Source organism: Dromiciops gliroides, chromosome 1 (genome assembly GCF_019393635.1).
Source record: "Dromiciops gliroides isolate mDroGli1 chromosome 1, mDroGli1.pri, whole genome shotgun sequence".
NCBI classification, from domain to species: domain Eukaryota; kingdom Metazoa; phylum Chordata; class Mammalia; order Microbiotheria; family Microbiotheriidae; genus Dromiciops; species Dromiciops gliroides.
In genome coordinates this window covers 574,694,987-574,721,385 of record NC_057861.1, presented here as the reverse complement: position 1 = coordinate 574,721,385, position 26,399 = coordinate 574,694,987, and the positions used below count along the sequence as shown (strand labels likewise).

At 37.6% G+C, this 26,399-nt stretch overlaps 1 protein-coding gene across 1 annotated transcript in view; it reads left to right on the top strand.

Moving 5' to 3' along the window:
- Window positions 1–26,399, top strand: part of MAMDC2 (MAM domain containing 2) — a 216,738-nt gene that overhangs the window by 176,121 nt on the left and 14,218 nt on the right. Inside the window, exons 10-11 of the mRNA XM_043976357.1 lie at window positions 8,300–8,393; window positions 11,671–11,823. Coding sequence (XP_043832292.1) covers window positions 8,300–8,393; window positions 11,671–11,823 — 247 coding nt within the window. The remainder of the gene's footprint in view (window positions 1–8,299; window positions 8,394–11,670; window positions 11,824–26,399) is intronic.

Genomic DNA, 26,399 nt, shown 5'->3' with positions numbered 1-26,399 from the left:
TTCTCAAGATGGATGGTATAGACCGCAACTATTTGTGTCAATAGTATCTTAATTACAGGACACTGAGCTTTTTTACTGGATGTATTAGAGTAATTTCCTAAAGAAGTATTCTCTGAAGTCCTTAGTCAATGAAGCCAAGTTCTTTCCTGAGCATGTGTTTGCAAAAGATGTGTAACTTCATTGGGAAGAGAACTAAAAATTAACTCAGAATCAAACTGTTTGGTAAATTGGCAAGGGATGTGGGTACTTAACATTGTTTGTTTTGTGGACATCTGTACTTTCTGATATTATTGGCTCATGGGTTGGAATGTTCCTATCTGAAGACTGATGGCCTTTTCTGAAAACCTTCTCTTAACACTGATGCCTGGATGGTAAAAAAACAGCTGCTCAGCCTGGACAGTGAAACCTAAGTGGAGACACTGGTTGTGAAGTATTCATAACCCAGCCAGAAAGCAAACTATTTATCAACAGTGTTTAAGGAATCCTTAAGCTCACTTTGAAAAGTATTCAAACATCCAGTTGAGGCTTAGTGTTTGGCTCAAGAACTACTCCCTTGGTAGCTGCTAAACAATGGATTTGTGGTTATATCATTTCTAGCTGCCTGGAAATTTGGAATTGTACCAAGAAAGACCCTTTCTGCTGGTGTGTTGGGAAGGTCTTCAATGGCTCAGAGGTTTTACAGGATCTTATCATTGGATTATAGGACTTTGAGTTGGAAGGGACCCTAGATATCATCTTATCCAAAAGTAATCAGTAAACTTTTTTTTTGAATCATGGGTTCCTTTGGAAGCCTAATGAAATCTATGGAACCCTTCTCATAGTATTGTTTTTAGATGTATAAAATAAAGCACATAGGATTCCAAAGGAAACCATTTCTTTTTCTTTTTTTTTTTGTGGGGCAATAAGGGTTAAGTGACTTGCCCAGGGTCACACAGCTAGTAAGTGTCAAGTGTCTGAAGCCAGATTTGAACTCAGGTACTCCTGAATCCAGGGCCAGTGCTTTATCCACTGTGCCACCTAGCTGCCCCCTATTTTTAAATCATTATCAATATATGTAAATAATAAACATTTATATATATTTAATTTTTTTTTTAGGGTTTTTTTTTTGTTTTGTTCAGGGTGATGAGGGTTAAGTGACTTCCCCAGGGTCACACAGCTAGTAAGTATCAAGTGTCTGAGATTGGATTTGAACTCAGGTCTTCCTGAATCAAGGGCTGGTGCTTTATTCACTGCGCCACCTAGCTGCCCCCATATATATATTTTTAAATAAGTTTACAGTCCTCTGGTTAAAAACCCCTGGTTTAGTCCTACTTCCTCATTTTACAGTAAGAAAATTGAGAACCAGGGAGGTCAAGTAACTTGTTGAAGATCACAAGCAATAATTAGCTTAGCTAAGTTTTAAACAGAGGTCCTCACTTCAAATACAGGCCTCTTCCTCCTAACCCATGATGAAGTCAGGTATTTGGGTTTCGTTGTTTGTTTTTAAGGTTTGGTATTACTGAATTTAAGCATATAGAAAAGGGAGAAGTGATTGTAGGTAGGTGAAAATCAGCTCTTGACACCTCTGCCCAACCAGATTCTCTCAGGAAAAATTAGGTTTGACTGGTATCAGTAAAATCACAGTCTGGGTCCCTTGGTAGATGCAACTGAAATCCTGAAATTTCATCTTAACACATCTCTTATACACACCCTCATATACACACACATTTCTCTGGAAATAATTTGTTCTTAAAACATGTGGTCTATTCTTTTGTGTAATATGCTACCAAAACATTATTTCCAGAGAGTAAATCATCCTCTTTCTAAAAGTGCAAAATTAACAATACTAAGCAAGATTTGATTGCCCTTTGATAGCTCACATAGTGCTTGAAGGTTTACAAAGCACCTTACATATGTTGTTTCATTTGTTCCTCATAACACTTCTGTGAAGAAGATACTATTATTATCACCATTTTACAGATGAAGAAACTGAAGCTGAAAGTGACTTGTCCAATGTCACACAATGCTCAGTGTCTGAAGCAGGGTTTAAACTTAAGTCTCTCTGCTTCTAAGTCCTGTGCTCTATCCATTATACTAAGTAGTTGCCTCTCAATTTGTTAATACCTTGTTTACAACTTATGTGGTTCCTTCCTATTTTTCTTCAGGGAATTTATTTTAGTTGATAAGCAGGTAAATCTTAGTTTCCTGAATATCAAAGAAGATACTGGAAAGAATCAAAGATGAGATTTCAGTGCAGGTTTTCCTGACGCAAAACCCAGCACTCTGTTCACTAAACCACACTACCTCCCTCAGAGAGTAGATTAGAAAAATACAAAACTGGGTTTTGCAGTCAACTAAGGCGTGAAGCTTGGCAAAAAATAAAAAATAAATAAGTGTCACGGGGATGTCTTCAGTTTGTAAATTATTTAAGTTTATTTTCACCTCTGGTTCCAAATCTTTTGCATGTTTTTTCCCCATTAGATCTTCCAACCACATTAAGTAACATAGGTAAAAGAAAGAGGCAGAGCCATTCAAACTAATCAGTTTTAATATTTGACCATTGTCTTGGTAAATGGCTTTGGGAAGAGGAAGGCATTGAAATTCATAGATTACTTTAAAAAGGCCTTTCCCTATCCCATCTCTCCCCCAACAATGGGTTCTGGTCCTAAGTCTGTTACTTGCTACCTATATGACCTTGGGCAAACCACTTAACTTGTCTTCAATTTCCTCATCAAAAGCGAGAGAATTTGGGGGCAGCTAGGTGGCTCAGTGGATAAAGCACTGGCCCTGGAGTCGGGAGTACCTGAGTTCAAATCTGGCCTCAGACACTTAACACTTACTAGCTGTGTGACCCTGGGCAAGTCACTTAACCCCAATTGCCTCACTAAAAAATAAAAAAATTTTTTAAATTGAGAGAATTTGTCTAGGTGATTTCTAATGCTCCTTCTGGCTCTAACATCTATGATCCTAATCAACTCTTCAGAGAGATGGCTTGGTGTAGAAGACAGATTGCTAGACTTGAAATCCAGAAAAATTGTGTTCAAACCCTGCCCTCTCAAAGTCTAAGGCAATTCTCTAAAACTTATCTAAAAGATGGTTGTGACTTGCTTTGAAGGATGGATCTCTAATAATAATAATAATAACAATGGCTAATACTTACATAGCATTTGTGATAGATTATACACACACACACACACACACACATGCACCCTCACAATACATACACACTATGTGCTAGGCCCTGTGCTACCAACTCAATCAGTAATCTCTCATGTATTTCTTCAAATCTCTGTACTATCCACAGATAATTTAATTTTGGTTGTATCTATTTTAGTGTATACTACAAGAGGTATTATTATTTTAAATGTTGTTATTAGTTGTCCTAATGAAAATAATCCATGAATTTTACAGTGAGTTCTAATATGAGTTGTAGACATGATCAGGTAATCCCACTGTGTTTAGATATCTTTGCATTTAATATTCTTACTATATTCATATTCGATATTGCTACCATTTTAATTTTGGAATTTGATTAATGTTCATTTATTTATTTGAAATTCATATTCATAAGTTTTAAATTTGCATTTCATTCAAATACAGAATTTCCCAAAAAATCTGTATTATGCTTACAGATTATACATGCATCTTATTGAAAGAAAAAAAGCAATGAATGGAAGTTTTGAACTTACATATAAACTATATTAAATGATTATTCCTATAAAATTTGGAATTCAAAAGTTTAAATAAAAATGTTTATTATTTTTTATAAAATTATTATTCCTTTTGCAAAAGTAGTCTTCTGAATGCAGGGCCTTTTAAAATCGCAGGCTCTCATGATAAATTTATACTCAACCAATTTATAAGAATTCAATTAGCATAAAACTTTTCAGTCTTTTGTGAAATTGAGGTATGTTTACTTCTTGGGAATGTATATTACTTTCCCAATACATGTATAATACATGTATATTTAGGTTATCCAAAGAAAGCATTCCAGACCCTTGGGACCAGAATCAAATTTTGAAAAATGACTTAAATAGAAGTAAAAATTTTATTTATCAAAAATACAATGAATAAGAATTTAGTCCATGGATTAATCCATCTTGGCCATAGTGATATCTTCCCAGAATAGGGAGGAATCTTTTCCTTTCATCTGACCTCAGCCAGGACCAGTCATTCCAACTGGTCTGCGACCTCCAGCATACTATGTAATACAAAATGGAGACCCTCCAAAGATATAGGTAGATGACTGGCATCAATAGCACCATATTGCAAAGAGGGAATCAGGGGTGGAGTTTTATTAATTAAACAAGCTAATCTTGTCTATGTATTTCTTTCAATGGCATTCAGTGCCAAAAACAATGCAATACCAGCAGACTGCTCTTGAATTGAATGCTGAAGCCATCGTTTAAAAGTGATCTGTGATTTAATTAGGGTGTTGATTATATTTTATACAGAACCATTAATAGACTTATTAATTATATGTTTGCTAAGCATATAAGTCACACCTATTGGCCAGGTGGTGTGCTAGTGACATCCTGCCATTTCCTTGTATTTAGTTTAGCCAACCTGAAGGTTCATTGGCAACTGCTACATAAAATGAGGAAAGACCCAGAAGGTGGTGACTGGTAGAACATCTATTTATCTCGTTGCTGTTTATATCTACCATGTATTGGATATATCATTACTTTTCTACCACCAGATTCCTTGGAACACAGGGTTGCTCTGTGTATATGTGTGTGTGGCGTGGTTTTTTATTTATTTTATAAATGCACATGTTACAAATTGAGGAATTGAAGGATTATTGATGAAACATGCTATCTACCTCCAGAGAAAAAACTGATATTGATAGAACACAGACTGAAGCATGCTATTTTTCACTTTCATTTTTTCTTTTATTCAAGTTTTCTTGTACAAAATCACTAACATAATTGTACATATATATATATATATATATATATATATATATATATATATATATATATAAACCCCATATTTGATTGCTTGATGCCTCGGGGAGGGGGCAAAGGAGGGAGGGAAGGAGAGATAAAAATTGGAATTCAATACTATAAATAAAAATGTTTATTACTAAAAAAACAAAAAAAACAAATTGAGGAATCTCAAAACAAAGAGTTTGTTTCTGGGTAATATAATTCAGAAGTACTTGAGCTAAGAGACTAAGAAAGCTTTAAGACTAAAGGAAAGGGGGCTTCATCAATAATCACTAATTGTGAAGTCCAATATTGAATTTGCACTATGTATCAGACAAGTGTGAGAATTGGCAGATGGTAGAACATTTCTTCCTATCACTTTCCCCTTCACTTTTCAAGGGCATGAGCAAAATAATTACAATAGTAATAATAATACTGAGCATTTAAATGACTTTACAAAGCACTGTACATGTTATCTCATTTGATCATTTACAATATCCCTGTAAAGTAGGTCCTATTTTATAGATGAGGAAACTGAGGCACAAAGAAATTAAGTAACTTCTCCAATATCACATGGCTAATATGTGTCCCATATATATCCTGGTTAAAATAAGAACAACTGTGGTTAGAAATTAAATTAGAGATTCCTTCCAGAAGAGGCTCAGTTTTCTCCTCTGTAAAACAGTAGTACCTAACTCATATAGTTATTATGGGAATCAAATAAGATATTGTAAGTAAAAATAAGTAAAGTGCTTTGAAAATCTTACAGTTCTACATAAATGTTTAGATATCATCATCTGATTGTGTTCTTATGCTACCTCATCATGGAATGGAACTAACCCTATGTTCTTGAAGATCATGCCAACAAAATGTAAAGGGGAACTGGTTCCATCAAAAGAAAAGGGCTTTGAGGGGGGCAGCTAGGTAGCACAGTAGATAGAGCACCGGCCCTGGATTCAGGAGGACCTGAGTTCAAATCCAGCCTTAGACACTTGACACTTACTAGCTATGTAACCCTAGGCAAATCACTTAATGCTCATTGCCCCACAAAGAAAGAAAGAAAGAGAAAAAGAAAAAGAGGGGCAGCTAGATGGTACAGTGGATAGAGCACCGGCCCTGGATTCAGGAGGACCTGAGTTCAAATCCAGCCTCAGACACTTTATGTGACCCTGGGCAAGTCACTTAATCTCAATTGCCTCACCAAAAAAAAGAAAGAAAGAAAGAAAGAAAGAAAGAAAGAAAGAAAGAAAGAAAGAAAGAAAGAAAGAAAGAGAAAAGAAAAGGGCTTTGAGACTGGTTCTGGTGAAGTTTTCTGCAGATCTGACCATGTCACAAACACTCATCCACACATGCCCACATACACACACACTCCTACTCAAATAAATTCCAGTGGCTTCCTACCACTTCTAGTATCAAATACAAAATCCTCTGTTTGGCATTCAAAGTCCTTCGTAACCAATCCTCCACCGCCACCACCACCTTTCCATCTCGTTCTTTTCAATTTGGTGACATCCGTCTCCCTGTTCTCTCAAGAACAAGACATTCCATCTCTTTGCTCTGGTCATTCCCTCCTCACCTTGACCCCTTGACATCCCTGGCTTCCTTCAAGTCCCAACTAAAATTCCACCTTCTCTAGGAAGCCTTTCCCAACCTCTCAGTACTAGTGTCTTCTCTCTGTTGATTATTTGCCTTTTATCCTGTGTATAGCTTCTTTGTATATATTTATTTTCTTGTTGTATCTACCATTAGACTGTGAACTCCTTGAAGGCAAGGATTATTTTGTGCTTATTTTTGAATCCCCAATGCTTAGCACAGTGTCTGATACATAGTAGCCTTTTGTTAAATGCTTGTTGACTGAATGCCTGTTCTGTCATCTCAGAATCAGATTAGCTAAAATCAGAGAAGTGCATGACCAGAATTGTGAATACCAATTGATAATGTCTTTAATGGGCACAGTGGTTTGTGAAACTATTATTCCATGGAATTCGAGGGATACAATCAGCTTCTGTGGAGTGTAGGGGTGAGGAAAGGGTGGTCCCCAAACCAGTGAATGATATTTTTTGAGATATTGAAGTAAGATCATGTATGATTAGAATCCCAAATTGTCCTTATAATCTAAAATTATTGGATGCAGAAAATTTAATCATAGTCTTAAGGAGAAAAAGCAACTCTTGGGTGAAACCCTTGATTCCCTTAGCTCTTGGTCTAAGAATTTTGTATTTCTTTTTAGTAATTACAAGCTGACTCTTGGTTGCAAATATTTATCTAATTTTTCAAGCACTGAATTTTGTTTTTTAAGTATCAAGATCCCAAAGAACCTAATGATTGATGTGTGAAAGGACCCACCAAAAAATGCAAGCTATGCTTAAGATTAAAAGTAGTAATGGGATCAGGTTTTATATTCTGCTGTTTCTTCCTTTCTCTTTGTTTGATTTTTATTCAGAGAATGACTTATAGGGTTGAACATGTACTGTCACTTCATGTTCATTCTTGGAGAGTGCTCTTCCATCATCCTACATGTGAAAAATTGACTTTAAAAACAGCCTAATAGAAGGTAATCCAAGGCACTTCTCCATCCAGTACAATGAATTCAATAAATTGTGACACAGATAAGCTTGTATTCACCTGTTACAATAAAAATGTGTATCCTGACAAAATTATAAGTGCATTTGGGCTTTAAATCAAGAGCTTCTATCTCTAGACACAGATTTTTATCTTTGAAGCAGATAATGTCCCCTGATAGCAAGCCCAGAAGAGGGTGTGCACAGGATGAATAAAGCATGTATGAGAATATGCTTTTCAAAAATCAATAGTATTTGTCTAAAAATCCTTGGAAAAAATTCCCACAGAAAAATTCACTTTTGCTTGGCTACTTTGTGGATTTTCTGTGATACATTTTAAATTATCAGTTACCTTTTCCCTACCATCTACTCCATCTCTTGCCTGACTCCCCACAGTGTCATATACAGTTGTGTCCCTACTAATGCAAATTAATTATGAGTCCTATGAAGTGGTCATTTGCACTATTCAAAGTTATAATCATAGTGCACTAATCAAAGTTATAATCAAATAATATGACCACTTCTTGGGATTCATATTTGCACTAATTAGGACTTATCTACAGTGTGTGACAGGAGATAAAACTAGTTTAACTATTAGACCTAATCAAAGCCTAATTATGAAGGCAAATATGTTTGAAAGGTGAAAAAAATCCTTATGTTTTCCAGGGTCAAAGATAAATGACATCCACTCATTACTATGCCATTTAAAACAGTCAAGAGTTCATCACAGACTCATTAAACACTCCTAATACTGTAATAAAACCCTCAGCTATTCAGATTTCTTCATCTTAGACAACAGAATTCACAGATACTTGTGCTTGTAAATTACAGGTTGTTTTCATGAGCTGGTGTAAAAGCTTTTGGGACTGTGGCCTTGTAGCTCTGGACGATATAACAGTACATCTGGGAAACTGCCAGTCTACTGGTAAGACTTACAGTCATTTCTATTCTCTAGACAGCTTTGTTCTGCTCCTTCTACTTTTCATTTCTCTTCTTGTGTCTTAGCCATATTACAAATAGGACTGGGAAACCTAATTTATTTTCAGAAACTCATTATACTATTTCTATGCTGGTGCTATTTCCCAACTTGTATGACAGGAGACATTTAAACTGTTATATTCACTAAATTATTAAAACAGTTACACTTTGATTGATCCATAATCTCACCAATGAAAATACTGTCTCTGATTATAGACTATAGCCCCTTCATGCCTTCTTATGCTAGAAGTTTCTTGTCCATATTCTTCCATAGATCCTCCACTTAGATGCCACCACTGGAGGCCTTCTTACAGGTTTTCTCATATGTTGTGGGTCCCAGTGTAGTACATAGACCATCATTCCCTATTCTTGCCATGCGACCGGCCTTTTCCAATCATACAGCCAGGGTCATATCACTATTCAAATATTTTTAATCACAACTACATATTTCTAAAACATAAAAGGAAACATATAGTAGTGATTCAAAATGCTTTGTTGGACCTCTGATATTTGGTGTGGATGTTCCCTTCACTGGTTCAGATAATAATTCATCTTTGGCTTTTCAGCCCATACAATTCTTGGCCATGTCAGAGGATCATATCGTTCAGTTGTTTCAGTTGTGTGTGATCCTTCGTGACCTAATTTGGAGTTTTCTTGCCAACAATACTGTAGTGGTTTGTCATTTCCTTCTCCAGCTCATTTTACAGATGAGGAAACTGAGGCAAACAGGGTTAAGTGGCTTGCCCAGGATCATACAGCTAATAAGAGTCTGAGGCAGGATTTGTACTTCTTGATTCCAAGTCCAGTGCTCTATCCACTGTTGCAACCTACCTGCCCCCACAGGATCATAAAGTAGCACCATAGATTTGAAGCTAGAAGGAATCCAAGACACCTTCTAGTCCAATCTGCTCATTCTACAGAGAAAGAAACTGGGATCCAGAGAGGTTAAATCTCATGCCCAGTATCACACAGGTAATAAACAATAGTATCCAAACTCAGGCTTTCTGACTACAAATTCAGTGCCCTTTCCACTTTACAGACCACCTTTGTGCCCTTCCATAAATCCTTCCTTGAGAGTCCACCCAGCATGCTAGTGGTGCCCTTCCTTTGGGTATTTTAAGATTTCACTTGTTTTGTTCAATACTGTGGATGTCTGTTATGTCATATCCAGTCATAATGCCTTTTTTGCCACTTTCACCCAATTAATAATCATATTTGCCTTTCTTTGTGTCCCCAGCACTTAGCACAGTGCCTAGAACATAGTAAGCACTTAATAAATGCTTGTTGACTGACTAAAATATACTGGCACCATGTTACACAAGGTACAAATACAAAAATTAAGACCAGGTGCTTGAGCCTCGCCTATAGTATAAAAAGCATTGGATTTGGAGTCAGAGTTCTTTTATACTTAAAATTAAGTATATATGTGTTATTTGCTAATATACCTATATATCTATAACACACATCTATTGAGGGGATTTTAGTCAGAGAATTAGAGCAGGAAAGTGTACAATCCCTTTTTTTACTACTGAGGAAGCTAGGCCCAGTATTATTGTCCAAGGTCACGTAGGATTATGATAATAACATTTCAGTTTTCAAAATTATTTAATTGATATTGAAACTATTATGTAAGTATTCCTAGGAGTGGTCAAATAAAGGTAATTTTAGCAGACTGAATATTAGAATTTCTATTGAGGATGAAAATAGTATGCATATAACTAAGGCCTATATCAGCCAAATACAATTCATGACAAAGTGCACCTTGGGAAAACAAATAGGAATGCCAAATTTACAAAGCATTTTGAAGAGATTCTAAATGTGTTTTGGATAAAACACTCAAAATCTGGTTATGGGAAAGCATAACTATGGTCAAAAAGAGGAAGGAGGGGCAGGTAGGTAGCGCAGTGGATAAAGCACCAGCCCTGGATTCAGGAGAACCTGAGTTCAAATCCAACCCAGACACTTGACACTTACTGTGTGACCCTGGGCAAATCACTTAACCCTCATTGCCCACCAAAAAAAAAGGAAAGTGAAAGAAAGAAAGAAAGAAAGAAAGAAAGAAAGAAAGAAAGAAAGAAAGAAAGAAAGAAAGAAAGAAAGAAAGAAAGAAAGAAAGAAAGAAAGAAAGAAAGAAAGGAAGGAAGACTACAGATAAATGGAACAAGCAAAAAGAGGAAAGAGATCCTAAGAAGTTAGAGGAAAAAGCATATAGTCTTTGTGTTTCAGCAAGCAGAACTGTATTTACAATCCATCTCCCTTCTCCTAACCTCAACCTCAACATGTTTTTCAGTGCATTCTTCTCCTAGTTATCTCCTAGCTATGAAGTGAAGGCCTGAGTTCATATTTAATCCCAGACACTTCCCAGTTGTGTGACCCTAGACAAGTCACTTAATTTGTGCTTGCCTCCTTTGTCTCAGCTGTAAAATGTGGATAATAGCACCTGCTTCCTAGGGTTGCTGTGAGAATAAAATTAGATAATATTCATCAAGTGCTTTGCAAACTATAAAGTGCTCTGTAGATGCTGCTGCTGCTGCTGCTGCTGCTTTTCCTGTTACTGTCGTTGATAGCTGCTATTCCCAGACAAGTACATAAGGGATAGATAGAATCCAGCTAACTATGGAAAGTGGGCCAGAACAAATCATGAGAAACACTTAATCTACTCCAACTCCTCAAGTACTACTGTCCCCTTTGGACCCTACCTGACCCTCTTCCAATCTGTATTCTACACATTTGATCCCCTATCCCCTATCAAAGAAAATAATCAGGATGAGTTCAAGCTATAGTGTACACTTGTTACTAAGTTTTGCCATCATCTTAAAAGTGCCTGTGGGTAACAACAACAACAACTAACATTTATATAACATGTACTATGTGCCAGGCACTGTGCTGTTATAGTTTGGTAAGCATAGCTTACCAGTCAAATATTCTTGAGTCATATCTGTGCTTTGAAATAGAAATGAAGGTATGTGAATGTTATGCATATATGTGTATATGAGTATATTAAAAAAATAGATATAGTTATATATGCATTCCACCACATATATAAGGAAGACATTGCTTTCTAGGCAGTAGTATAAATGGGTAAGAAAATCTAATAGCTCCCCAACCATGTGCATGAAATATCATTTTGCTACACTTATAAATAGATCTCATACCATAGGCATTTGAATGCATATTTATGGAAATTGGCTGAAGCAGTCACCAACCCTGCTGTTTCCTTGCAGAGATGCTTCCACCCCCACCAGGGGAATGTACTTTTGAGCAAGATGAATGTACATTTACTCAAGAAAGAAGAAACCGGAGCAGCTGGCATCGAAGGAGAGGAGAAACACCCACATCCTATACAGGTCCAAAAGGGGATCACACTACTGGGGTAGGTGAGTTAAACTTCATGTTGAATTTTCTAAGCAGAGGGAGGCCATGTGGTGTTCTTTAAAGAAAATCTTCCTAAATTGTGTTCTCTGAACTGCCCAAGCAACACTTAGACTTCATCATCGGTCACTTATATACTGTGCATTTAATACATGCAAATCCACTTGTGTACAAATTCTATATGGCTCTCAATCTGTCAATTCTACATGAAACTCAACATATACCTGTTAATTCTATATGATTCAACATATATCTGTTAATTTTTAATGGGACTCAACATACATAGTTTAATTATATATGGAATTCAACACAAATCTGTTCATTATATATGAGATTCAACATACTATGTTAAGTGATTTACTGAACAGGCTTAAAACAGCACTTGCCTTTTCCTATGATGTCTAAGCGAACTTCCTTCTCACTGGTCATAAAGGGAAGGGGAGCTTTCTACCCTAAATCTTTCTTTTCCATATTCTTTGCCTTGGGTTATTCTATTAACTTGCCTAGATTTTATTTCTTTGTATTTTCCTCTGCAAAGTGGGGAATCAACCTCCACTGAGGAGTAAACAGAATAGAGGCAAGGGAGAGTCCCTAGAGGACTTGCCTCAGTTTTACATAGAACAAAAAGGTGGAGCTGGAAACAGGAACTCTTAAAGAAACAGGCATGTTACATTTCTATCACATCTTCAGTTATGCTGAAATTGTCTGGAAAGAGTTCAGAATGTTAAAATAATAATAACTGTAACTATGGGACTGCAAAAATAGTCTATTCAAAGCAATTTTTTAAAGTTATTTTTTTAAATAGAAGCCTAGGAAGGAAACTTTCCCTTTCCCACATTTTACTAGCAATCACTACAGCATCTGGTGACAGGGACCCATATGTGTATACATTCATGAGCCCTTCTTACTTGCCCTTGAGTATGTTCACATCCAGACAGAGCCTGCTGGCATTTCTCTGTTTCCCATAAGGAGATGCCTAAGGAGTCAGACCTGTCCCAGTCAGATGTGTGTGTGTGTGTGTGTGTGTGTGTGTGTGTGTGTGTGTGTGTGTGTGTAGCTGCCAGGACTTGTCATCACAATCCCTGAAATGCTGGTGTCATTTTATAAGGACTGAGACAGACCCAGGGCCTGCATCCTCTCTGACCAGCCTTACAGGCAGGGGTTGCATGATGCTACCTGGCCTTGAAACCTCACCTGAGTCAGCACAGAAGTTCCAGCTTTCTTTACATGGCCCAATGGACTGATCTATAAGAGGATGAGGAGGAGTGTGAAGAGTCTTGAGTTGCCATTTGCAGATAAGTTTAGCCTGCAGACAAGAAGTCTTGCAAGGCTGGGAGTACAGCAAGTAGAAAGAGCTGTCATTATGAATTTGAAAAATTTTCAAGTGAAAGGAGGATCAAACTTGCTCTTCTCTGACCCTAGGAGGCAAAACTAGAAACAATGAAGAGAAGTTGAGAGAGGTAGTCTTCATGAGGGTAAGGAAGGAAGGAAATCACAGTCTTAGAGTTGGAAGGGATTTCAGAAGCCATCTATTCTAACTCTTAACTATGTACCGCTGTTAAGGGCTAAAATTCTAGCTAGTCTGTCTAAAATATCCAATGAGTGGTTGCCAATAAATTATAAGCTTTAGCAAGAGTTAGACTTTTAAGCATTTATTAAGGAGAATAAGAATTTGGTAAAGAGAGAGAAAAGCCTAGATTCCTATCTATTAAAGAGAGAGCACATTTCTAGCTCCGCTCTCCACCAGAGTCCAGAGGAAAAGAGAGCCCCCGACCGAGCGTCAGTCTCTTCCTTCCTCCTCCCACTAGTCCACGTCACTTCCTGATGCCAAAGAAAAGACTCCTGGTCTTGCCCTCAAAGACCTTCGCTTCATGGGCAGAACTCTTCTACAGTAAGTCTCCAGCAGGTGGCGTCATTCCAATCGTTACACCGCATACCTAATGGATGGTCATCCAGTCTCAGCTCTCAGTACCTCCCAGAGCAGCCCAGTGTATTTTTATATAGGATATCTTAAAAGTCTTAGCCAGGCTTACATTGATTCTCCAGTATTCAACATCTAATCTAAATAGGCTGTTGTTGTGCAATCGTTCGGTCACATCCAGCTCTGTATGAGCCCATGGATTTTGACCATATGGTTTTCTTGGCAAAGATACGGGAGTGGTTTGCCATTTCCTTCTCCAGTGTGAGGAGGATCCGAGGCAAATGGGATTTAAGTGCCAATAAAGCCCAGGGTCCCACAGCTAGTAAGTGTCTGAAGCTGGATTTGAACTCAGATCTTCCTGACTCTAGTTCTAGTGATCAGTGATAGTAGGCCTAGTAGTGCCTACTGCACAACCTAGCTGCCCCCAATCCAAATACACCCAGCAACTATAATTAGAAGCTTAGGTTCTACCTCATTTATTTAGAGACTGTTCCATCCTCCATCACAAATACTCCCAGAGCCCAGTTTCACTAACATATCAATAACCAACAAAACATAACAATAGCCAAAGAACAAATCAACACTTTCAAAACATCAGCAGCTCAGAGCAGATACATAAACAATAATGTCCTCTCCACATAGTCTCTCTGCCTTCCTCCTCAGATTAACCTTAACAACCGAAATTATGCAATATTGTATTTACATTATTTCATATACAGCACTTTATAATGCGTGAATAGTATAGTTTAGCATAGCACAATGTGGTTTATGAATCCCTGCTCAGACATTTATGAGTTGTGGGACCCTGAGCAAGTTATTTAAAGTCTCTGAGCCTCACTGTCCTCATCTATAAAATGGGAATAATAATAACTTCTAGGCCTACCTCACCGGATTATTGTGAGAATCAAATGTTATACTGCTTTGTAAACCTCTAAAGTGCTGTGTAAGTGTTAGCTATTCTTATATAAGATCTCATTTAATCAGTATTAGCCAGAATTCATGTTTTATTAGAAACATATTGCTTTTGTATTAATTATATGGCCGTCAAACTACTCTTAATTTCTTTTTAAATCACATCTTAAGATTTATATTTTGAAATATTGGTTAGAATGTAATGTTCAATGGTAAAAACTCCTTTGGATGTCTGTTTTGAGCATTTCTCCTACTGCAAAACTTGCTGCAAAGTGCATCAATTGGTAAAGGAACCAGAGTACCTAAATTTCGAACACCAACTAACTAGTATCTAAAAAGCTGCTTGAGAAATGGAATGTTTCTCACCTCTTAGTGAATGGAAAGTTGCCTGGTTGAAGTTTCTGATTGGTGAATGCCATAACTGTGATTGAAAGTTGTCAATGTGGAAAACTCCTGGTATTAGATCTTCCACCAATGCAAATTGCAACCCCTCTATAATTTAGTAGATAAATTCTAAGGAGTTCCCTGAGGCACTTAGTGATGAAATTACTTGTCCTGGTAAGTGGCAGAGATAGAATTTGAATCCACATGGACTTGATTTCAAATCTGGCACCACATCCTCTGTGCCACACTATCTCTTAACTGGGATTACTTTATCCAAATTAAGCTAGCCAGTTATTCAATAGGACTCTAAAATAATCAAACAAAAAAAATCAAATAATATTGATTAGGAGGAAGAGAAAGGAAAGCTCCAGAACACGAGACACTACTAAGCAAGAATAGGTTTGGGAAAGAACATGGTGCAATGGTTAGGGTGTTAATCTTGAGTCAGAGGACCTGAGCTTGGATCTCAGCTCTGACACTATATGTATGATGACCTTGTTATTTATTACATATGACATGCCATCTTGTATCCAATGACTTTAAAATTAGTGTCCCCATTGCCTGGAATGCTCTAGTTATTTTCCTTAGCCTTTTAAAGTCATTGGCTTCCTTCAAGGAGCAATTCAAGCATAGCCTTCTGGAGGACCCAGGTCTATCTTAGTTCTAATAGTGATATCATAGGGCCATCATGTTGTTGGAACTCAGTTTCCTCATCTGTAAAATAAAAGAATATGATTTGATGACTTCCAGGGTCCCTTCCAACCCTAAAGCTATGACTTTTACTTCCTGTGTTATCACAGGATAGGGCCCTGGATAGCCAGGAGCTAGCATTATAGTCCTAGGTATACTGCCTCAGGATAGAAAAACCCATTAGATGAAACCTTTGAATGATGCAAAACATGGAAAATCCCAGTTTTTCCGCAAGTTGTTTCCAAAATCTACCCTTTTCTTTTCCCTTGCTATTTTTATTTCACCTATTAAACTTTAAACAACAAACCGTTCTTAAAACACCCTGAATTGTGTCTCAACTAAGTACTTCAGTGTTTGAATGATCTGTGCTTTCGTCAATGTGGGTACTCCCCTCCACTAATGCAGATTGCATACCATAATAGATAACCTTCATATAATCAGGAAAACTCATGATCTGAGCAACCAGCTTCTGATGATAGATCTAAACTCAGCCAGGTTTATCCTCAGAGCACCAAGTAAATAGGATCCAAAGAGGACATACAGTCCAACCTGTTTATTTTACAGATGAGAAGACTGAGGGTGATGGATACACAGATAGTAAACGTCAGAGTCAGGGTTGGAACCCAAGTCCTCTACCTCCAGAGCCAGGGCTCTTTCTCCATTGTAACACAGTGCTTCACAGTCTGTCCCTGGGCCAGTGTTCCAGTTTTTAAACTTTTGATAACTATTTCAATATAATTGATTGCCTTTGTAATACTCTGTATTTTATTTTATGCATTTAAAACATGTCCAGTGGACCCAAGATCACTTCCACTCCAGGATATGGAAAATTGTAATGGAAATGCCAACTGAAGAAAATGACTTTAAACTTAGTACCCACTGTGTACCTCCCTCCTGCCCTCCAAAAAAAAAAAAAAACATGTTCCACCATCAAAAATGAGCAATTTACTACACTGCTTCTAGCTACCCATAAACAAAATGTCCAAAGCATTGAGGCATGGGGTGGGGGTGGGGGGTGATTGTCATTTTTTTTTGGTGTTTTCTTACTGTGCAAAGTAACAGTCACCCTACTGCTCCCTTGCCTGATTGGACTAAGTACTAGCTTTCTTCTATTGACAAATATATAACCTAGGACAGTTCCTACTGCCTATATTTGAATCAAATAGTATTTGTCCATTTGCACACTCTCACCCTTCAGTACCACAAGCAAGCATTGAATTGTTTGCTTGGAAATGGAAAATTCAAGTGAATGGTATTTTTGTATTCCAAGCAATATATTTAGCAGAGGACAATGGTATTGTCAATTTCAATGAAGTTTTCTTTGTTTGTGAATCTATGTTAATTTGGGAACCCAATCAAAATTTCAGAAAAGGCCCTTGCTTTTATTAAGCACATTCTCCACTGATGAGTTCCCACATAACATCCCACCACCATTTGTACGCCTCCAATTTCTTGAATAGTATTAATGCCACAGATATGGAGGAGGATGTAAGAGAATTCAACAATTAAACCAAAAATCAATAAATGTCTCCTCAAAGAATTTGTATATACTAATAATGACAGCTCACATTCACATATCACTATAAGGCTTAAAAAGTACTTTCTTTGCAATTATTCTATAAGGAAGCTTGTAGTACAAATATTGTTATCTCCATTTTATGGAAGCTGGAGAGAAATTAAACCCCAGGTAATACTTATAAATTAGTATCCCCATTTTAGAGATGAGGAAATTGGGACTCAAAGTGGTTAAATTATCTGCTTAGGGTTAGCTCATAGCTGCAAGAACCAGGATCTGAACCAGAGCTCCTGACACCACTACCAGTGTCTTCCATTATACCATGCTGCTTTTCTTCTAATTTAAAGCTCCAAGTTTACAAAATTGAAATATAAGACTAACAAAATCTTAAAAATATAAAAGACCAAAGTCTTACCTGGCACATCATACTATTGTCACAGGCTCTTTCTTCCACTTTCTCCCTCTCCTGAGTTTCCTGGGATTCCCATTGGGGAGAAGAGTGAGCATTGGGTACTATCATTCCCTAATTTGTGGAGAGACTTAATTGCAAATACACATAAGAAACCATTTAGGCCATCTAATTGGACTCCCTCATTTTTCAAATGAGGAAACTGAATCCAAGAAAGATTAAGAGACTTACTCCAAGTCACATAGGTTGCTTAAGTAGCAGAGCTATGAATTAAACTCAGGGCCTGTGACTCCACACCCAGAATTCTTTCCCCAGGGATGTGTTGGTAAATGGTTAACAATTAACTTTCAAAAAAAAATCTCCATTATTACCATTCTCTCCATCACTTCAACCTAGATAACCAACAAAACAAGAAATCAAGCCTTGATTTGTAACATTTGCTGATTTCTTATATGGAAAGGCTCCCCACAGCTGAAGTGAGTGGCTCGGGGAACAGAAGATTTGTGTTCTAGACCATGGTGTCCCCATTTTAAGAGGGAGGAGGTTAGCCTAAGTGATCTTAAAGGTCCCTTTCAATTCTAGCCTCCCATGATTCTATGAAATACACTTTACATTTTCTTAGGCCAGTCAACCAGAAAGGGAACAAGGCAATAATGATAACAAGTCCACATTCATATTCTTGGCTTCTCATCTTTGAGGCCAGATGTCCTCTACATTAAAAAAGAGTTATCACCACATCTGGCACCTTTTATTAGTAGTCTCAATAGAGAGAGAAGTCAAATTTATGATATCAGCTACTAATTCACTTGCTTAATTTAAGAAAGATTCTCTGCTTGTTAAGGGCTAAAATTCTAGCTAGTCTGTCTAAAATATCTAATGAGTGGTCACCAATAAATTATAAGCTTTAGCAAGAGTTAGGTTTTTAAGCATTTATTAAGGAGAATAAGAATTTGGTAAAGAGAGAGAGAAAGGCCTAGATTCCTATCTATTAAAAGGAGAGCACATTTCTAGCTCCGCTCTCCACCGGAGTCCAGAGGAAAGAGCCCCAGAGTCAGCGCCAGTCTCTTCCTTCCTCCTCCCACTAGTCCGCGTCACTTCCTCCCGCCAAAGAAAAGGCTCCTGGTCTTGCCCTCAAAGACCTTCGCTTCATGGGCAGAACTCTTCTACAGTAAGTATCCAGCAGGTGGCATCATTCCAATCGTTACATGCTGAACCAACCATGTTGGAGGAAGTACATTAAATAATATTATCTCATATAGGTTCTCAACATAAATCAGAGACTTTGAGTTGCAGCCCCTCTCTGCCTCACTTTCCAAATGTGTTTAGTAGTGGTATAGCCAGCATCTTGATGAATTGGTCAATCAATATGGGAAATTGGTGGTGTGGTAGCCAGAGCACTGGATATGGAATCAGGAAGACCTGAATTCAAATTCTGCCTGAGTCACTTATTAGCTATATGACTCTGAGCAAGTTACTTATCTCTCTTATCTTCAAGTTTCCTTCCCCCTGTAAAATGGTAATAATGATAGCACCTACTTTCAGGATTGCTGTGAGGATAAGTTGAGAGAAGATATGTAAAGCACTTTGCAAACCTTAAAGTGTTACATAAATATTTACTGTTATTACTATCAATCAATCAATAACCATTTATTTATTTATTTATTAGTCCTACCATGGGCTAGGCACTTTGCTAAGCACTGGAGATACAAAAAGAGACAAAAGACAGTCCTTGCCCTCAAGGAGCTTACAATCTAATAAGGGTATCAACATACAAACAAATAAATACAAAGCAAACCAGGATAAATAGGAAAGAATTAACAAAGGGAAGACATTAGAATAAAGATTCAAGAGGGTTTCCAGTAAAAGCAAAAGTTTTAGTTGGAACTTTAAAGAAGCCAAGAAGTCAGTGGGTTGAGCTGAAGAGGGAGAGCATTCCAGGGATAGGGGATAGCCAAAAATGCTGGGAGCCAAAGATGCAGAATCTTGTTTGCAGAACAGCCACAAGAGCAAGTGGTAGAAAGTGAGGTATAAGAAGACTGGACAGGTAGGAGGGGGTAAGTTATAAAGGGCTCTTAATGCCAAACAGAGCATTTTGTATTTGATTTTGGAGGTGATAGGGAGGTACTTGAGTTTATTGAATGAAGGGTTGATGGATGTTGACCTGATCAGACCCTGTTAGTGTTTAGGGTTAGTGACTGAATGGAGAATGGATTGAAGTGGAAAGAGACTGGAAGCAGGAAGACCCACCAGCAAGCTATTGTAATAATCCAGGCATGAGGTGATAAGGTCCTGTACCAGAGTGGTGACAGTGTCAAAGGAGAGAAGGGCCATCTTTGAGAGATGTTTCAAAGGTGACAGATGGAATAGAGGGCGTGAGAGAGAGTGAGGAGGCCAGGATGACACTTAGGTTGCAAGCCTGAAGGACTGGTATTATGCTGGACAGTAACAGGAAGTTTGGGAAAGGGAAGGTTAAGGGGAAAAGATAATGAATTCTGCTTTGAACATATTGAGTTTACAATGTCTAGTAGAAATTCAGTTCAAGATGTCTAATTACAAATCTACAGTATTTACCCATAAGCCAAAGTTCAAATGGAAAATTAGGGAAAAGAGTAGGAGAGTTTTCATCTTTTTATAGATATACACAATATATTACTATGTTCCATAGAACTGGAAAGGGGAAAATCTAGTAGAGAAATCACAATAACTTAGATTCTTTTTTTGTTTTGTTTTGTTTGTTTTTGTTTTTTTGTGAGGCAATTGGGGTTAAGTGACTTGCCCAGGTTCACACAACTAGTAAGTGTCAAGGGTCTGAGGCCGGATTTGAACTGAGGTCCTCCTGAATCCAGGGCCGGTGCTCTAGCCACTACACCACCTAGCTGTCCCAACTTAGATTCTTATAATATAGTTCTAAGAACTCTGCTTTTTTGTTATAATCTTATTTTCATAGAACCTAAAATTAGGGGATATCTTAGAGGTTATCTATTCTAAACTTCTGTACAATGCACAAATCCCTTCTATATCATCAACATAACAAGTAGTCACTAAGACTCTGTTTCTACTCACATAGTACTTTCTGACGTTATATAATCTTCCAGAATGATGACAAGGCCCCTATTCCATCCACAAGCAGCTCTCAATCATCAATTGGACTTTACTATATTGAACCGTCACCTTCTATCTAATTCCATTCATTGACATTGGTTTCTCCCATTCTAATCTCTCTTCTATGTTATAACTTTTTAAAAATAGTTTTTATGCAGAATAGATAGAGAGCTAGCCTTGGAACCAAGAAGACCTGGGTTCAAGTTCTTTCTCTGTCTCACACTAGCTATGGCACCATAAACAAACGACTTAATCTTTCAGTGCCACTAGACAACTCTCCACAGTAGGAGTTCTTAGCCTTTCATCCTTGAACTTGTTATATATATGTGTGTGTGTGTATGTATATGTATGTATATATACATATATATATTTATATACATACATACAACCAAGTTTATATATAAATATCTGTATATATATATATGAAGTTTATATATATATATATATGTTGATAATTATATTTCCATATAAATGGCTTCCTTTTCAATCCTATGTATTTTATCTTGTGCATTTAAAATAATTCTTCTAAGAAGAGTTCCATTGGCTTCACCAGAGAGCCAAAGAAGTCCGTGGTGCAGAAAATGTTAAGAACCTTTTCTCTAAAACTATAAATTAGAGATTGTTAATCTGCATTGGCTAAAATAGCTTCCATGCTGAAAGTTCCCTATACTGATGAAATCACAACTCTGGAGGAAAAAAAAGTCTTCTCTAATTGTCTTATGCTCATGCTCACTGCTGGACACTCCTTTAAGGATTGAGAGGTTGAGTTTGGGATCAGATAAGCAGCACTAGGCTGAATCTCTGATATACATCCTCACATATCCCTGCTTGAAGTATCTGTGTCTAAGCCCCAGAGTAGTGCAGGCACACAAATGTATTATAGGAGCTCTTGTGTGGAGTGGTGGAAAGCATGCTGGATTTGAAATCAGAGAACCTGTGTTCAAATCCAGGTTCTACCATTTACAACCTATGTGACCTTAGGCAAGTCACAACTTCTTTGAACCTTTGTTTTCTTCATCTGTAAAGTGAGAGGATCGGCTTAGATGACCTGGTCTCTGACTCTACATCTACGATGCTGTGAAACTTGCCACACCAAGCAAAAAAGAACATTAAACCACCATGACCAAACCATGGTGTGGTTTTTTGTGGGCTTACTTGGAGATTTATCCTCCTGATTTCCCATTCCCTTCCTGAGAAATGTCAACAAAGGTCACTTGGTCTGATGTCAGGCACAGGCACTGTTCTCCAACAATGGTGCCACCTAGATACTTCCTCCCTCTCACCAAAGTTAGAGGTAGAGGAGGCAACACTTCCAGTTGAGTTTTGCTCTCCCCATTCCTTTTGTTAACTTGATCTCCTGTTGTCCAGGGTAAACATCTCCATTTCCTTTAACCAGTCCTCAAGTCCCCTCAACATCCTGGTCACTTTCCTCTAGACATTCTCCAATTTTTTAAGGTCCCTCCTAAAATGCAGTATCCAGAAAAGAACACAATGCCCCAGTGTGGTCCCCTCCCTTCTATACACTCTGTGTCTGTCAATATAGCCTAGAGTTGCTTTAATTTTTTTTTTGGCAGCCACATTCCAGTTTTGACTCATGTTGAACTTGCAGTCAACCAGAACCCCTAAGTTTCTTCCACATGAGCTGCCCTCTAACCACATCTGCCTTATCCTGTGCTTATTCATTTGACTTTTTTTCACTTAAGTGCAGAACCCAAAAATTCTCCCTCTTAAATTTCATTTTAAGTGCCCCTTGCAGGTAAGGAGGGGCATTTGGCAATAATTCAAGAAGAATTATTCCATTTTAGAGAGGACTGGACTTATAGCCCAAGTCTTCTGTCCTCTGCCTGGTTACCTATGTAGTAGTACTCTAATGAAGTAGTACTCTAGAGAAGTATCAAATAAAAAGCATATACATATTAATAAGTCTGAGATCAAACAACTGGCAAGAATTTGTTACCTACAGTGGAACTGTTGTTCTAAATAAATTGAATAAAACTATCCCTCCTTGCAAGAAGCTTACATTCTTTTTTCCCCACTTAATAGTATTTTATTTTTCCCCCAATTACATGTAAAGATAATTTTCAATGTTCATTTTTGTAAGATTGTGAGTTTCAAATTTTTCTCCCTCCTTCCCTTCCCTGCCCAGGACAGCAAAAAATCTGATACAGATTTTATATATATATACAATCATGTTAAATGTATTTCCACATTAGTCATGTTATGAAAGAAGAATCAGAACAAAAGAGGAAAACCACGAGAAAACAAAAAACAAAAAAAATGAAAATATTAAGTTTCAATCTGCATTCAGACTCCATAGTTCTTTTTCTGAACGTGAAAAAGAAACTTACATTCTAATGAGGGAGAAAAGGACATACAAGACAGGATAAATATAAAGAGAATAAGTACAAATAAATATATGACCTTTTCTTCTTTCCTTGTCAATGGGCCTTAGTATTACTGAACCCCATAAAAACTAAATGACCATCCTTTTAATAATAACCTGCTGGCCTTATTAATAAAATTATTAAATTACCCAGAAACTATGTCTCTTAAACTTTTTAAACATCACAACCCAAAATGGGATCATGAAGTTGGACACAACTGAACAACAACAATACCATCCTCCAAAACCTCAACAACTTCCCCAACATAATTAATGGCACCACAGTCATCTTGGTTCCCCGGATTTGTCATTTTTTGCCTCCCCCTCCCACATTTAGCCTATTAGAAAGTGCTGCCATTCTTCCCAAATTCTTGTCAGGTTCTTTCCTTTCTACTCCCACAACATGCCCCCCCCCTCCATCTGAATTCTGCCGAAGGCCAGGACTACAGCAAACTACTTACCAGGTTTCTTTTCCATGGGCCTTTCTTATTCCTTTGTATCCTATTTCTGATATCCAGAGACTTCCTCAGCTGTCATCCAAATAGACTTGGTCTCACACAAGCATAGAATTTAAGAGCTGGAAAGTATATCTGAAGGCTAACCCATACCTAAACAACATAGCTGACAAGTGGTTATCCAGTCTTTGTTGAAAACCTCCAGGGACAGGCACTCCCTATCCCCTAATGCAGCTTATTCTACTTTCAGACAGCTCCAACTGTAAAGAAGTTTAGACTTAGTCTAAATTTACCAGAAACAAAATCTGCTGTGTGGTGCTACTGATGTTGAGACAAAAATAAGAAATGCAATTCACTATGCTATGAATGGCCAAGACCATAGCTCAGATATGTCTTTGTGTCCAAGTTTGATCTGTTTTATATCTACCCACATGGTGACTAAAATGTTCAGAAGACGCTTGAGATTATGAGTACCAATACAACCTTTTAAAACAGTTTTTTGGAAATGACCAAATCTTTCCCATGTGGTTTACTCCAAAACCTTCATTTGATAAGAGAATACAGAAGTGCAGGGACGAGGGACCTGATCTGTGACTACCTTTGCTAAATCCCAAAATTTATTTGACTCCTAAGTAAGACAGATCAAAATGTCTACCAGTCCATAAAATCCAGTATCAACCTCAAAATTTTCCAATGAATTATTCTAAAGTATTTTATTATTTTCCAGTTACATGTAAGAATAGTTTTCAACATTTTTTTCACAGGATTTTTAGTTCCAAATTTTTCTCCTACCCTCCCTTCCCTCCCTCCTCCCCAAGATGGAAAGCAATTTGATATAGGTGGTATATGTACAATCACATTAAATATATTTCTACATTAGTCATCTTGTGAAAGAAGAATCAGAGCACAAGGGGAAAACCTCAAACAAGAAGGAAAAAAACAGTCCAAAAATAGAAACAGTATGATTCAATCTGCTTTCATAATTCACAGTTCTTTTTTCTGGATGTTGAGAACATTTTCTATCACTGGTTCTTTGAAACTGTTTTGGATCTTTGCACTGCTAAGAAGAGCCAAGTCTATCCCTATTGTTCATCACACAGTGTTGCTGTTACTGTGTACAATGTTCTCCTGGTTCTGCACCTCTCAGTCAGCATTAGTTCATGTAAGTCCTTCCAGGTTTCTCTGAACTCCTCCTGCTCATCGTTTCTTACAGCACAATCGTATTCCATTACATTCATATACCACAACTTGTTTAGCCATTCCCCTATTAATGGTATTCCCTTGATTTCCAATTCTTTGCCACCACAAAAAGAGCTGCTATAAATATTTTTGTACATGTGGGTCCTTTTCCCTTTTCTATGGTCTCTTTGGGATAGAAACCTAGCAGTGGTACCACTGGGTCAAAGCCCCATAGGCCCTTTGGCCATAGTTCTAAATTCATCTCCAGAATGGTTGGATCAGTTCACAGCTCCCCCAACAATGTCCAATAAATTACTTTTGCACAGAGTTTATACAAATGTATCTTTTTGTCTATATGTAACTATATACTATGCACAGATTATATTTATCTATCTGTGCTTGAAAAACACCATGGTCTTAAAGAAAAAGCCAGTGTTTTGATATCAGAAAATCTGGGCTCTGCAGCTATGAACTTGAGCTAATCTACTTTAAGCCAAGTTTCCCTATGGGTAAAATCAGAGTAATTCTTATGTTCCACTTCTCACTCCAGAAACTCCTGATTTTGAGTTTCAATACTCTCCTTCAATTGGACCCAACTTATATAATTATCCTCATGTCTTGCTTTACCGAAGATCATATTCTCTGAGCTTGCCAAGCAAAGTGTTTACCAGTTTACATGTCACTCTTCTGTTCTCACCTCTAAATTCTTATGTGGAATGTTTTCCTACCTCCCTTGTGCCAGACTGTGTCCACCCACTTTTCAGAGCCCTGGCATGTATCAGGGAATATATGGAGTGTTCAGGAAGACTAGTGCCTCTGGTATGAGATTTTGTAAACCCTTTTCAGGTCTGTTCATCCACCTTTGTTGTCCACCTGATTCAGACAACTCTTACCTATGACTCCAAGAAGCTGTAGCATGTGCACTAACCACACTCCAGTAAACCATCTCACCAGATGCACTAAACCAGGTTGAGGGGCACTGACAGGGCCCTAACTTGTCAGTGAGTTAAGGAGATGTCTACCCCAAGCATATGAATACTTTCCTCAGCAGAATGGGTGGATTAGAACAATTTGTTCCAACAGCCATGGAGGCAGCTAAACCAGGCACTGGAGTGTTTAGATCTTCGTCAGGCATCAAAGACACGAAGGTCATCCACAGCATCCCAGATCATCACCAGTCATCTTGACTTTTTGTCTTGCCACTAGACTTTGATGACTCAGGAAGAGAGAGTGAGCCTGACAACTTTGTGCAACTCTGCCTCAATTAAATCTAATTCATACACAAGTCAAGACAGCTCAGTTTTCCAAATAACAAAAGGTTAACCTTTTAAGTGCCTGAATGTTGAATTCTAATCTCTCGAAAATGGACTATTAAATTCTTTGCCATCCTAAATAAATAATAGACTAGTGTTTTGTCTGCAATGCTCTTTTATCGCAACAACCCTGAGAGCTTATCAGTGCAAATATGATTTTTCCTATTGCAAAAATTAAAGAATGTAGTATGGGGGCGGGGAGTGGCTTGTAAAATTCACTATCTTTCCTTGAGTCAGGATCATTATTATGAGCATCATTTATAATGATGATCTATAAAAGTAGCAAATAAGACACTGCTCCTCCCTGCTTCCCTTCT